This window comes from Taudactylus pleione, unplaced genomic scaffold, assembly GCF_031769625.1.
Source record: "Taudactylus pleione unplaced genomic scaffold, aTauple2 ptg000130l, whole genome shotgun sequence".
Lineage (NCBI taxonomy): Eukaryota > Metazoa > Chordata > Amphibia > Anura > Myobatrachidae > Taudactylus > Taudactylus pleione.
In genome coordinates this window covers 5,659,017-5,673,627 of record NW_028284532.1, presented here as the reverse complement: position 1 = coordinate 5,673,627, position 14,611 = coordinate 5,659,017, and the positions used below count along the sequence as shown (strand labels likewise).

The following is a 14,611-nucleotide window of genomic DNA, read 5'->3' as shown; positions in this document are numbered from 1 at the left end:
CACAAACAATGCAGGAGAAAAACTCTGCGCTACTTGGCACTTTAAATCAACCTTAAAGTCACTGAAGACTGAAAGGGTTAAAAGTGCTGCAAATCAACTTCAAAACCAAAGGGTTAATGAAGGCTGCAACTACATACCAGAAGATCCGGGAATCAAAGTATGTAGGGGGACACAGGACACCAGCTACTCACCGCTGCCTGGGAGTAAGAAAATGGTCTGTAGGAGGAGTCCACTCCAACATGACCTGAGAGCAGGGCAAAGGCGCGCTGAGTGGGGGGGAGGGGCCGGCTGCTGTGCAGGCGTGCCATCTCCCCCGGCCAGACTAAGAACTGCCAGGTTCACCGGACCCTTCCTCCTCCAAAGCCCGGCGGTTATTTGTCCTTGGTGGCCTAGTGAACGCCGGGGTATGGGGGGCCGGGCGTCCCCTACCTGGCGCTAATGGGCTGCCCTGCGGCGGTTCCCGTCTAGGGATACCGCGCGCAGTATTGCTGACACTCTGGAGGCTTTACCTAGAATGCCATACCCCCCGCCGCAGCAGCCCTGGGAGCCGACATGTCCCGCTAGCAGGGATGCGCCGCTCCTGCCCAGACTCACGCGGCTCCGGCGAGGGGGGGGGGGTGTAGGAGCAGCAGTCCTGACTTCCGCTGGACCGTCAAGGCCGCCTGCTCAATCCCGCTGACTCCAGTCAACCGAATCTTCAGGGGCTCTTCATCTAGCCCCCCCTGCGATACCCGGTGCGCCCCAACCTCTCCGGCCGGGGCACCACACTAAACTGAGTAATGCCCTGGCCGGGAGGCGGGGTGTGGAGGGAGACCAGTGCATCCTGGGAGAAAGAATTTAACTGCTTGGTGCCCGATGCCTACGTCATCCACCTATACCCCAAGGTCACCTGTGGACCCTAAGGAGCCTGAAGTAGAAAAGTGTTTATCGGAAATGAAAAACATGTTTATTTTAATCACTTGCAGAGAACTGAGAAGCAACTTAGAGCCTGATTCAGAGCCACTCGTAAGCGGCAGCTCGTTCGCTCCGAGCGATGTTTGCCCAACTGCGCATGCGTACGGATCGTTATACGCATGCGCGAACCAGTCAGTGCGGCCGAAATTCATGTGCTCGCAAAATAGCGAATGCCTGATAATTTGAGTGACAGAATGAGGCTTATGTGGGTGGTAACAGGGGAAGGTGCTTGAAAACGGGGAGTGGAGATCAGAACGCAGGCGTGCTTAAAGGTCAAAACGGGCGTTTTATGGGTGTGCATAATTAATACAGCAGCGTCTTTGACCACGTCACTGGGTTATTTAATAGCCAGAACTGCTCGCAAAATTGTGGTAGCAAAAACCAACCACAAGAATAGCGAGCAGTTCATACCCTGGTCGATGTACTCGATTAATCTAATAAATAGCGGACATGACGTAGGATGCGAGCGGCCAGGGGGCGTAGTTTCCAAAAAAAATGACCGCAAGTTTTGTTCGCTCGTTCAGACCTAGAGGCGTGAACAGACCGCAAACAGCGAACGGTTCATTTGAATATCCACCCCTATTTTCAGGACGAGCGAGCGCTAATTGCGTCCGGCTCTGAATCAGGCCCTTAGTGTTTAGCAATTAAGTATTAGTATGCAAGTCTAAAATCCTTCTCTGTCTATTTTAGGACAGTTTCACATTACATTTTTAACAAATGTGTAATGCAGCAAACTTTCCCTTCTTACGGGGTTCATTCATTTGCGATGTATTGTCCCAATTCCCTGTTCTGCCGACATTGGGGAAATTCAACATTTTGGAAATCCTCGATTCACAGATCCAGACCAAAAGTTATCTGGAGCAGCAAATCTGGGATTTTTAACATGCCGTTTTTCCCCGTTCCATCGACTAATCACTGATCATTGATGTCCACAGATCAACATATTTGATCACCAATCGACAGAACAGGGAATAAGGGCCGTAGCTTTATTAGAGATTAGAAACAAACTTTCCCATAGACTCCCCCAGTGCTGATCTGGACAGTTGGTCTATGTTGTACTCTGCCACCTTTATTCCTCATGGAAACGAGGTCACTGTCTGCAGGGTATTGCTACAGTAGATCCCTAAGTTAACTATTTCACTTGTTGTCATTGAAGCAATGGATTGATAAGCTTATTTCCAACAAATCTGTATCTTTGTTCACTCTAGCTTGATTTGTAGCGAGTTAGATAATGTGAACACACAAGATGATGATCTTGGGAGCCCCAATGATGATGAACCTGAAATAAAACGCAGAACAAAAGGTAATTTTTATATTGTATGTTGAAATTTGCATTAAAAATGCAAACAAGTCTTCTGGACAGATAGGGGCAGATTCAATTAGCCGCCGGATTTATCCCACGAGTAATTGCCGGTCTAAATTCCCGCGGCGCGGGGAAAAGCTATTCAATTAAATAGCCTTTTTCCCGCGCCGTAAAATCGGGACTCGCCCACGGAAACACTGATTCCACGTAAACTGCAGAATCAATGTGTTTTCCTCGCGCGCGAGACCGATTTGGATGTTTTAACATGGATTTTACCTCGCACCTACATGAGGTGCGGGATACAGTCTGACTGCGGGGACTTGCCCACAGGGTCTCGGAACTTCTGTGTGAGGAATCCCTGCTAATTGAATAGGTCCAGTGCAGCAATTAGTAGCGGGGTAAATTCTGCGGCTAATTGAATCTGCCCCATAGACACTAGTTTATATTAGATATTTATTAACCATTTCTCACGATCTGGCCCGCACTCAGAAGTCGGATGGTCATGATGTTGGTGTTTTGCAAATCACCTTAACAATAAAATATACCTTTCTGCCGCCACCTAGAAATTAATGTAGGAAGAAAACACCTCCCACAGCGGCCCTTAGGTCCTGCTCACAATATATACTGTACGCTGTACTGGTAACGCATGCCTCACAAGGCCGCAGGTCTAAGAACACAGAATATCAGAACTAGAAATTAAGTTGTCATTACAAGAATACTTTAAAGCTTATAGGTACAAAAACTAGTTACAAATATTATGATTATTGAAAGCGCATGCAGATTACTGTCAATTTCAAAGAAAATAAAGGGTAAAACAAAGTTCAGATTTCGCCTTCAGAATTGAACAATGCCGGAGTAAGGTCTCTGCTGGAAGAATTTGGATCATCTCAGCCTTTAGACTCCCTTAAAAGAATAAACCACTTGCTGCCCAGTTTGCTGGGTTAATATACCCATTCTGTCACGCATTTTATATCACAGAAATGGATTCTGAACTTCATAGCACATAGGAGAGGCAACAAGTCTGAGATTTAATTACCTCCCTGGTACCCGGTATGATGGCCGATCCCTGTTCTCATAAGAGTTCCTGTCCGGCAAGTGGAGATGATACAGCATGGTGGGTAGCATGAAATAAGACCTGATCTGGCATACTGAGGAGACGGGCTTAGATTCAGACAACCTACAATTGTGAATTCCTATTTCCCATTCTTCTCCTTCTAGTGCTAATTAAACAACTTACACAATACACTGCACACAGGACAATTTGGGTCCTGCTCTACTGGAAATGGCAATCTATTGGCCAAACTTATTTAGGTTTTGCATACAAGTAAACATTCTGTTCTGCTAGGAGTTTGCTATAGCTGAACATACAAATCATTTGATTAAAGCTGATACAATGTAAACATTAATACAGTAGATCATATCACATACGGTTACCAATATCATTAATATGCCCAGTCCGATATCAAATGGGCTTTATCATTACACAGTTCTTATTGCACACTTTCACATCAGTCCCTGCCCCAGTGGAGCTTAGACTCCATATTCCCTATCATGTAGACACACACACATACACACTAGGGGTGATTGTCAGAAGCCAATTAACCTACCAGTATGTTTTTGGAGTGTGGGAGGAAACTGGAGCACCCAGAGGAAACACCCGCCATCCGTAGTATACTGTTCAAGTTTAAGGTCATTTGGTTCTGATGATATTTGCTCCCATTTAATTAGTTATAATGCTTGCTTAGCACTTGCCTGTATCGGTTGAATACATGTTTTCTCTTTCATCCACTAGGGGACACTGGAGGTGCTTACGCTGGGGTATAGAGGCGTGGATAGCTGGAGCCGGCACTTTAAATAATTTAGAAGTGTGAAGCTCCTCCCCCTCTATGCCCTACCAGCCCTCAGTTTGGAAAATGTGCCTACGGAGCTGGTCACAACCTGCTGTGCTCCAGCAACACATTTATTTTATTTATTTCGTTTTATTATTTTCTAACATCTTTTTTTACACTATATTAGGTACCCTTCACCACCTCTCTAAAGGTGGGGTCCGGGTACCTGGCGCCCTGTCCTTAATAGAAGGCAGGAAGGAGTGCACAGTGCTTATACTAAAAGCACTGACGGCTCCTTACCGCCACACACACAGCAATTCTACAAAGCCGGGCAGTCTTCAGAAGCGGCTGCCGGTCAGGTGACTCCCCCTCAAGAAGGAAGTACTGTTCGGAGGGAAGCCGTCCAGGGAGCGCAGTGAGTAAATCACCTGCGCGTCCCCCGTCTCCTGCCCCGCGGCCAGTGCGGGATGGAGAGAGCGCTATGGCGCTGATAATAGCGCTTCTCCCCTCTTCCCACTGCTGAGCGGCTATAGGCTCCTGCTACAGCGCTGCTCATTGAATTGCATCTCCCCTCTCCTCGCTGCTGAGCACAGAGGGGCTTGCAGGGGGAGGTGATTAATTAGTGTGGCAGCCATATTAGAGCCCCTGTGGGCTTGAGGAAGGGGGCGGAGCTTAACAGCGCGGGCTCCCTGTCCCATTTACGCGTGGCTGCTGTTTGTTTAACCCACTGTTGCCTGCATCTCTCCATTATAGGTAGGGTGCAGCACATGCAGAAGGCTGATTCTCCTGACTACATCCCTGGCAAGACACTGGGGTGTAAGTGCAGGGAATCTAATCTGTGGGAGGGAGTACCCAACCAGCCTTCTGTTTTATTTCTAATTCACTTCTGGTGTACCTCTGGGTGACTGTGTGTATCTATGTCAAACACAACAAAAGCGGCTCAAAAGATGTTTGTCTGTTCTAAGTGTAACAACAAACTATCCAGGCCGCATGCCGCTGGATCCACGTTATGTGATGCTTATATAGCAATAGATCCACCTATGGCTATTACGGCCACACCTGCTCCTCCATGGGCCGTTGACATGGTAGGAGTAATGACGGACTTAACGTCAGAGTTAGCTGAGGCACGTATGTCTCAGCCTCTCTAGGTGGCTGATTTAACCAAGTCTTTAGACACCCTGGTACAGCTTATGGGTACAGCGGCATCTGCACCCTCCAACAAAAGCGTACTCTGACGACTGTTCTCCAGTCAGAGGAGTCGGATGAAGAATTCCTCACTACGGAGGATACTGAAGAGGAGAATGGGAGGACACGTTACAGGACGGTACTTCTCAGGAGTTGGAGTCCACTTCTCCCGGGGTGGAATCTCTAATTTTGGCGGTTAGAAAAACACTGAATTTACCTGAGGATGTAATTCCTGCATCCCAGGAGTGTGAATTATTTCATGAACAAAGAGCTCGGTGGTTTTTCTGTTCTCACTGCAACTTAAACAGCAGCTCTCAGTGGCCTGGAAACAACCGGATAAATGGTTCCAAATTCTGCGCCGGTTTCCATCTAGCTACCCTTTTCCATCTAGCTACTCTTTTCCATCATCCATGATGGACAAGTGGGAAACGCCTCCTCCAGTAGATGCGTCCGTCTCCCGTCGCTCTACGAAAACAGCACTCCCAGTACCGGGGGGCTACAGTACTAAAAGATCATTCGGATCGTAAGTTGGAGACTACGCTAAGATCTATTTATACTGCAGGTGCTCAACTTAGACCCACCCTTGTTACTGCTTGGGTTAACAAGGCGGTGTTTTTTGCTGGGCTGACCAGTTGATTACCGGTTTGGACTCTGGTACCTCTAGAGCAGAGTTACGTCTACTTGCAGAACACATATGTGAGTCTGCAGTTTACTTGGGCGAGCTTCAAAAGATATCAGTCAGATTAGTGCTCGCATATCCGCTTCTGCTATTTCGGGGCGCAGAGCCCTCTGGTTGCGCGCTTGGCATGCGGATGCAGAATCTAAGCGTGCGGTGGAGGGTTTACCATTCACTGGCGATATGCTCTTTGGCCCAGAATTAGCCAAATGGATATTCCAGTCCACGGGGGGTAAGTCTTCCTTCCTCCCGTCAACTGCTCCGACCCCCAGAAGATCTTACAATGGACCTTCGTTTCATTCCTTTCGTGGTAGAGCCAGAGGTGCTCCCACGCAAACTAGACGGCAGGGGTAGAGGTCGTCCACACAGGGTTGCACGTAGACCAGAGCCTAAACCAGCGAAAAAAGAAAAAAAAAACAGGTGGCATGACGGTCTTCCGTCCCACCTGGTACCTTCTGCAGTGGGAGCCCGTCTGCAGAACTTTCAACAAGTTTGGAACCACCAGACCTCTACAGACCCGTGGATCCGCAGACTAATTCCCTGGGGTTCCGAATAGACTTCGAAGCTCCCCCTCCACCTCGGTTCTTCACTACAAGTCTGCCAACACCTGTAGACAAGACCAGGGTTCTACAGGAGGCTATCCAGTCTCTAGTGGTATAGTCTGTGCTAGTTCCGGTTCCGGAACATCAAAGACGTATGGGATTTTACTCAAGTCTGTTTGTAGTACCCAAGCCGGATGGCTCGGTCAGGGCCCATCTTAAACCTCAAGTCCTTGAACCTCTATCTGAAGATGTATCGTTTCAAAATGGAGTCTCTGCAGTCAGTCATAAAGAGCTTGGAACCAGGGGAGTTCCTATTATCCCTGGATTTCAAGGATGCCTATCTCCATGTTCCCATCTGGGAACCACACCAGACCTTTCTGCGTTTTGCCATATTGAAAGATCATTATCAGTTTCGGGCATTGCTGTTCGGGTTGTCCTCGGCTCCCCGCATATTTACCAAACTCATGTCAGTCATGATCGCTCTCCTTCGGTCATCGGGAGTGAACATAGGCCCTCATTCAGAGCCGTACGCTTTGAGCAGAGCGCACGCTCTGAATGAGTTCCGTCTTCCATAACTAAGGAGCGTCCTCCTGGACGCTCGTATAGCTGTGGGTCACCACCCACAGCCTATACGAGCGTGCAGTTTGATGGCCGCGATGGTCGTGACCATCGCGACCATCGAAACTGCGAGCCGGAGCCTGCGGTTGAGGTTTTCAACCGCAAGGCCCGGAGTGATTTTGGCTCTATCAGAGCCAATATTACTCCCACTGACATCACTAGTGATGTCAGTGGGCTGGCTTCTGACGGTAGGCGTTCCCTTAGAAACGCCCCCGTCAGGGAGGCACGCCCACCAAAGGGGGCGTGCTGTTAATCAACATCGACAGCACGCCCCCTTTGATCAGACACAACGAGCGAAGGAAAGTCCTTCGCTCGTTGCGTCTGGTGCATGCGCACGACGGAGCTCCCTCCGTTGTGCGCATGCTCAGTGCAGAACATCGACCCACTTGCGAGCGGACAGCCGCTCGCGAGTGGGTCTGAATGAGGCCCATAATCCCTTATTTGGACGACCTGTTACTCAAGGCTCCATCTGTGTCTCTTCTATCAGCTCATGCCTTACTGACATATTACACTCTAATCCAACACTGTTGGATAATCATCTTCAAGAAGTCGAATCTCAGTCTGTCCCAGAAACTTCTGTTTCTGGGCATGATATTGGATACGAAATCACAGAGGATTTTTCTTCCAACAGACAAGGCCAGGGATATCCGGTTATTGGTTCAACTGGTCCTCAGACCAAAGAAGGTGTCAATGCTTCTTTGTCTGCATCTCTTGGGGAAGATGGTAGCTGCGTGCGAAGCGCTACAGATTGGCCGGTTCCACTCCAGGGTATTTCAGCTGGACCTGCTAACACAGGAGTCAGGGTCTCATCTGCTTCTACATCGACAGATCCGTCTGAGCCCGGTTACCAGAGTAGCCCTTCATTGGTGGACACAATCCAACAATCTGTTAGCAGGCAGAAGATTTGGAGTGTGGGAATGGATCATCGTAACAACGGATGCCAGCCTTCGAGGATGGGGAGCAGTAGTCCTCGTTTATTACTTTCAGGGTCGATGGTCCCCTCTAGAACAGAAGTGGCCCATAAATGTATTGGAACTCAGAGCGATTTACAATGCTCTGATAGAGGCAACAGAGTTTTTAAAGACTCGTCCGGTAAGAGTTCAGTCCGACAATGCGACGGCTGTCACTTACATCAACCGCCAAGGAGGGACTCGGAGTCGCATGGCTATGCGAGAAGTAACTCAGATCCTCTGGTGGGCCGAGAACCAGTCAGAATGGCAGCTTCATTCAGACGTGTTCAACGCGCTGATACGTCAATGGGGATGTCCTCAGGTGGACCTCATGGCGTCACGATTGAATCATCAGCTCCCATTATACATGTCAAGTCGAGATCCGCAGGCGGAAGCAGTAGATGCTCTGACAAGTCCGTGGATCTACGACTTCGTTTACATTTTTCCTCCGATTCCGCTTCTTCCTCGTCTTTTAGAAAGGATAAAACAAGAGAGAGCCTCTGTAATTCTCGTGGCTCCAAACTGGCCTCGGAGAAGTTGTTGGACGATCAGTGGCCCCTTCCTCTGCGCCTGGATCTTCTACAGCAGGGCCTTTTCATACACCACAAAGCGCAGCTGCGTTTAACGGGGTGGCTCTTGAAACCGATATCCTAAGACGCAAAGGCATCCCAGACACGGTTATTCCCACCATGCTACACACCAGGAAGCCAGTTTCAGCTGCGCATTATCATCGCATCTGGCGTGCTTATATCTCACGGTGTTCCAGTCAGGCTCTTCCATCTCTGACTTTTATTTTGTCCCGGTTTTTTGCTTTTCCTTCAGACCGGTCTGGATTCTGGCCTTCGTCTGGGAACCTTAATGGTGCAGGTTTCTGCCCTCTCCATTTTCTTTCAAAGGAAATTGGCCCTCATTCCTGAGGTGGACGTTTCTTCAAGGGGTCTTGCGCGTGCAGCCTCCTTTTGTACCTCCAATAGCTCCCTGGGACCTTAACTTGGTGCTTCTGTTTCTTCAGTCGCCCATGTTTGAACCTTTGGAGAAGGTTGATCTTAAGTACCTGTCTTGGAAGACGGTCCTCCTCTTGGCTCTCGCTTCAGCTCGTAGGGTTTCGGAATTGGGTGCTCTGTCCTATAAGCCACCTTACCTTGTGTTTCATGCCGATAGGGCAGAACTCTGGACGGTAGCCACCTTCCTTCCCACGGTAGTGTCGGCTTTTCATATTAATCAGCCTATTGTGGTACCGTCGTTGGCGGAGGACTCTGGTGGTCCTTCTACCTTGGATGTGGTTAGGGCTCTCCGGATCTATGTTGCCAGCACAGCGTCCCTCCGTAGTCCGAGTCGCTTTTTCTCCTCTATGATGCTGTTCGCATGGGTTGGCCAGCATCCAAGCACGTTGGATCCGGATGACTATTCATCAGGCTTATGTTAGTGCCGACCGTTGGCCTCATTCGTCTATTTCAGCTCATCCCACACGTTCTGTGGGTGCGTCATGGGCGGCCGGTAGAGGAGCCTCCATGTCACAGTTGTGCCGTGCGGCCACTTGGTCTTCAGTTCACACGTTTGTCAGATTTTACAAATTTGATACGTTTGCTATGTCGGCATCCCGTTTTGGCCGCCTGCAGGCGCTGCAGAGTGCTCCCGCCCGTGGGGAAAACTTTGGGACGTTCCCAGCGTAAGCACCTCCAGTGTCCCCTAGTGGATGAAAGAGAAATGGGATTTTGGTACCTTTTCTCTGATTCCACAGGGAACACTGGGCGCCCACCTCTGCGCTCTTAGCCTGCCTGTTCGGCTTGTTCCGTATGTTGTATGATTCAGTTATTGTGTGTTCTTCTCTCCCTTTTTTACTCCGCTTGTTCTCCATCTCCTCTCGGCCTTCATTTTCTAAAGAGAGAGCTGGTGGGGCATAGAGGGGGAGGAGCTTCACACTTCTAAATTATTTAAAGTGCCGGCTCCAGCTATCCACGCCTCTATACCCCAGCGTAAGCACCTCCAGTGTCCCCTGTGGAATCAGAGAAAAGGATTTACCGGTAGGTACCAAAATCCCATTTTTTTTTCCTTATTCTTTATCTCTCTTGTATTCCGGGAGAACATGCAAACTCCACACACAAGGATTTTGTGCATCTTCTTTTTTTTTTTTTTGTGTGTGTTATTATTACTACACCCAGGCATGTGATACATTTTTTTTAAATGTACTAAGGGGACACAGACTCTCATCGGCTGCTGCTGCTCCCACTGCGGGAGCCATCTTCCGACTCCCGCAGTGGGTAATGGGAGAGACGTCATGACGACGTCTCTCCCATAATGCAAAGCGGCCCGGATGAGCCGGTAGCAGCGTCGGGACCAGGAGCGGGGTTTCAGGTAGGTGTTTGTTTTTTCTATTTTATTACATCTCTACTGGGGGGGCTACTACTGGGTGCAGTACCAGGGGGGGATTACTACTGGGGGCATTACCAGGGGGAGATATTACCACTGGGGGCACTACCAGTGGGAGATATTACCACTGGGGGCACTACCAGTGGGAGATATTACCACTAGGGGGCACTACCAGGGGGGGGGGTGTTACTACTGGGGACACTACCAGGGGGGGGATATTACTACTGGGGGCACTACCAGGGGGGGGATATTACTACTTGGGGCACTACCAGGGGGGGGTTGGTTACTATTGGGGGCACTACCAGGGGGGGATATTACAACTGGGGGCACTACCAGGGGGGGATATTACTACTGGGGGCACTACCAGCGGGGATTTCTACTGGGGGCACTACCAGGAGGAATTACTACTGGGGGCACTACCAGCTGCTGCATTTCCCAACCTAGGCTTATACTCGAGTCAATAAGTTTTCCCAGTTTTTTGTGGTAAAATTAGGTACCTCGGCGCTTATTCGGGTTGACTTATGCTCGAGTATATACGGTAATCCTAAATGAAAAAAGTTTAAATCGGAATGCCTCCTCTCTATCACCCAGATATGAATTGTGTACAAAAGATCAGTCTACCATTTGCCCTGATTCATCTGATCTAGATGTTATAGCTGAGGTGTTGGCATTGCCACTTACAAGTTTCCGGTGGCTGTGTACATGGCTCAGAAGACAGAGCGACCTGACAGGAGACAACTCCACAGGGGTCCACAGATGTAAAGTTCTTGTGGAAGTCCCACGTCTTTCATGGCTTCTAGGGTAATCTAGGAAAGGAAAATGTATCCAGGAAATAATGTTGCTAATACATTTTGGCATAAAATCTACATGTACGTAAAATCAGAGAAGCTGGGCAAAGCATAGTAACCCAATATCTGCCTCATAAATTAATAGATCTGTCTGAGGATAAACTTAACTTTGTAGGAATCTTACCATACAAAATGACTCCCATTTTTAATCTCAAATGTTTAATTGTTTGAAACTGATCCTGATCTATTTTAGCTAGTTCTTTACCATTTGGGCAGTGCTTAGATATCTGTAAGCTGAAATGTTTTGATCCCTCTGCTCATGGGGCTGGAGTGTGCTGAGGATAGCTGGGGTTCAGCCACTCTAAAGTAGTGGTATAGGGGTTCAGCCACTCTAAAGTAGTGGTATAGGAAGCTGTACTCTTGTCCAAATGCATGTCTTGCTAATTGAGCCATTTGCACTAGTTAGTTCTGTCTCTTGGCTCCGTAGATGGGGTCGTAATGTCAGTGCAGTGCTGTTTTACATCCTAAAGGAGTGTCAGATCCTAAAAAGGAAAGGCAGGAACAGCTGGGCCCTCACTCCATGTGGGTTCCCAGCTGTTACAGATCTCCTACCCACTCATTTTACTACCACATTGTCCTATAGAATATTGGGAAGACTTGGAGCATTGTTTTTAATAGATATCTATTTATCAATTGTAAGTGATAAATATTTTTTTTTTCTTTTTAAAAAACGTTAAAGTTGTACTGGTAAATGAGCGCTATTGTCTAAAAACGCCCTGCACTTGTCCACTATAAGAATTTATTTTTTGCTTGTCAAATGAAAGAGTTTAATTAGATTTTAACAAAATACTTCAGATAAAAGTTGCAAGATTAAAAAAAATTCCAATGCTAATAAGAAGGGAGAATAATTACTGCAGCAGCTATTGAGTCATTTTACAGTGTATAATGCTATTCTTGACTATTTCTTTGTCATTTGTTTGCAGATTACAGAAGAACCAGTTTAGCTCCTTATGTGAAGGTATTTGAACAGTTTCTTGATAAATTAGACCAGTCACGAAAAGGAAAACTGCTTTTGAAAAGTGGTGAGTTGAAATAGAGTAATTATTTTAAAGGGTAGACTTACTGTAAGTTGTGCTATACCTGTACTGCATATATACAGTACATACACTAGGCATGCTATTTGTAATATGTCTGATTTTTTTTTTTTTTCCCCTAAAAAGTTGTCTTAATACTTTAGCTGCACAAGTTACTTTAAATTATTAATCCACCGAAAATGTAACCACTTAAGTGGCATGGTCACTCGAGGTACGATTTGTCAACAGATGGGCTGTCACGCACTCAGGGCCTGATTCAAAGTTGGGAATAGAGAGAGATCTCTCTCTCTCAACTGATCATCTTGGTGAAACCATGCTGCACTGCAGGTGGGGCAGATTTAAAATGTGCAGAAAGATTTAGATTTGGGAGGGAGGTGTCCAAACTGACATCTAAATTGTAGAGTAATAATAAAGCTGTGCAGTATTTGTGGGCTACATGTAAAAGCAGCCAGTATTTACACTACATGCAAAAAAAAAAAAAATATGTATTTACACCTCTTGCATTGCAACATGGTTTGTCCAGGTTCACAGTTAAGTGCTATCTCTCTCTCTATACCCAACTCTGAATCAGGCCCTAAAGGTGCCCACGCACATACCGACTTTTCATCCAATTTGGCCGATTTCGCCAAATCGTGACGACGGATCATGTAAAAAATGGCCAAATCAAGAGTTTCTACTCTTGATCACGATGCCGATGCGCGTTCCTGCTCGTCGTACCTCGCATCTTCAGATCTGCCGTGCTGTAGGGCAGATTAGCCAATCTGTGATACAATGCACTGGCTGCAAGACAGATCTTAAGTCAGATTGGACATTTTTAACTCCAAATCGTGACCACGACTGCCTAGGGAGGGTTCAGGGGAAATCGTGTACATCGGCTGATTGGGAGCAAGTCGGTATGTGTGTGGGCACCTTCAGTCTCATCCAGCCGTGCTCTCTCTGTTTTCAACAGGAAATCTGTTGTGCTTATGTGTAGAAGTGATTTCCTCTTGTTGATCAGTGAACTCTGACACCCACTCCACTGCATGAGGGTAGGGGTTACACCGGAGGCATCTATTGCCCCCAGGGAGGATAGAATTCTCCAATAGGTACCTATGGACACTGAGGGTGTGACATGTCACTGGAGTATCTATTACCACTGGGAGGGTGACTGTATTACCACTTGGAATCTGGGGGGGTAATGCTGCAGTGGTGATAGGAATATGAAACATGGCTGCTACATGGAATCCATATAAAATTGAGGTTATACTTTATTTTAATGTTACATTGTTTCAAAATTGGGAATATAACGTCCAACTAATTTTCTTTTTCCTTCTAGATCTAAAGAAAGAGTTTTAGAGATCTTTGAAGTCATCAGTTACTTGTCACCAACTACACTGACATAAGAACACAATGTGCTGACGTAACCTCTATCTGCTCCAACTATTCATGTATCTTCAAAGGTCACTGACCTTGGGCTACTTGAGCGTCTGTAGGACACTTGGGTGCAATTTCAGAAGGAGTTTCTTATTTGTTTAATTTCAGCCTGTGTAAAAAAATGTATTAAAAACCTTTTTAAGTTATGTCTTTATAAAATAAATTTTGTATTATAATGTAGTAGTATTTTTGTATGGCGACTTTTGTAAAGTCAGCAAATATTTTGACAAATCCTGTAGAATTACTTGTCTTTACAGAAGAATGGAATATACCCTTTAATGTGTCAGACTTGATTACAAATAAATATGTATTTCTAGAAGTCATTAGACTGCAAAAGGGAATATTATCAGTTTAAAAAACAAGAAAATAAACCTTCATAGGTAGTTTTATTTTGTTTTTAATATATAAAGGGCAAAGATGAAATTGCAAGAAAAGGAACACGAACAGCGCTGACTTCATACTTACTGACAAAACTATTTAAAATATAATTGATTAAAAATAATTATTGCTGTAGCCATGTTGAAATAATATAGAAATGTATTTAAATCGCTTACAATTAATGAAAAAAATATATATACAAAAAAGGAAAAATGCCTTAAGACAGATGATAGTAGATCAAATAAGTAGACTTCAAAAAGGTACGCAAATAAGAACACAAATAATCCGGCCAAATAAATAACCAAATTTAATTTAACCACATGCCTGGCATGGTCGTAATTTTCTGACCACACCAGGTAGTTCTTTTATCCGCTCTAGTCACAGAATTTCGACCAGTCCGATAAACATGAGAATCTTCCCGCAACTGCTGCTCTCAGAGGGACCTCCCGGTCCCTCTGCCTGTACCCTCTCCCCCAGTTTCTGCTGTGCTGCCGATTACTGCTGATCGGTC

General features: G+C 46.6%; 1 protein-coding gene across 1 annotated transcript in view; it reads left to right on the top strand.

The window, feature by feature from the left end:
• The window catches only part of PRIM1 (DNA primase subunit 1), a 38,457-nt gene extending 24,427 nt beyond the window's left edge, over window positions 1-14,030 (top strand). The window contains exons 11-13 of the mRNA XM_088473161.1: window positions 2,163-2,257; window positions 12,199-12,297; window positions 13,625-14,030. Coding sequence (XP_088329287.1) covers window positions 2,163-2,257; window positions 12,199-12,297; window positions 13,625-13,644 — 214 coding nt within the window. The 3' untranslated portion in view covers window positions 13,645-14,030. The remainder of the gene's footprint in view (window positions 1-2,162; window positions 2,258-12,198; window positions 12,298-13,624) is intronic.
• The last annotated feature ends 581 nt before the right edge of the window (window positions 14,031-14,611 follow it).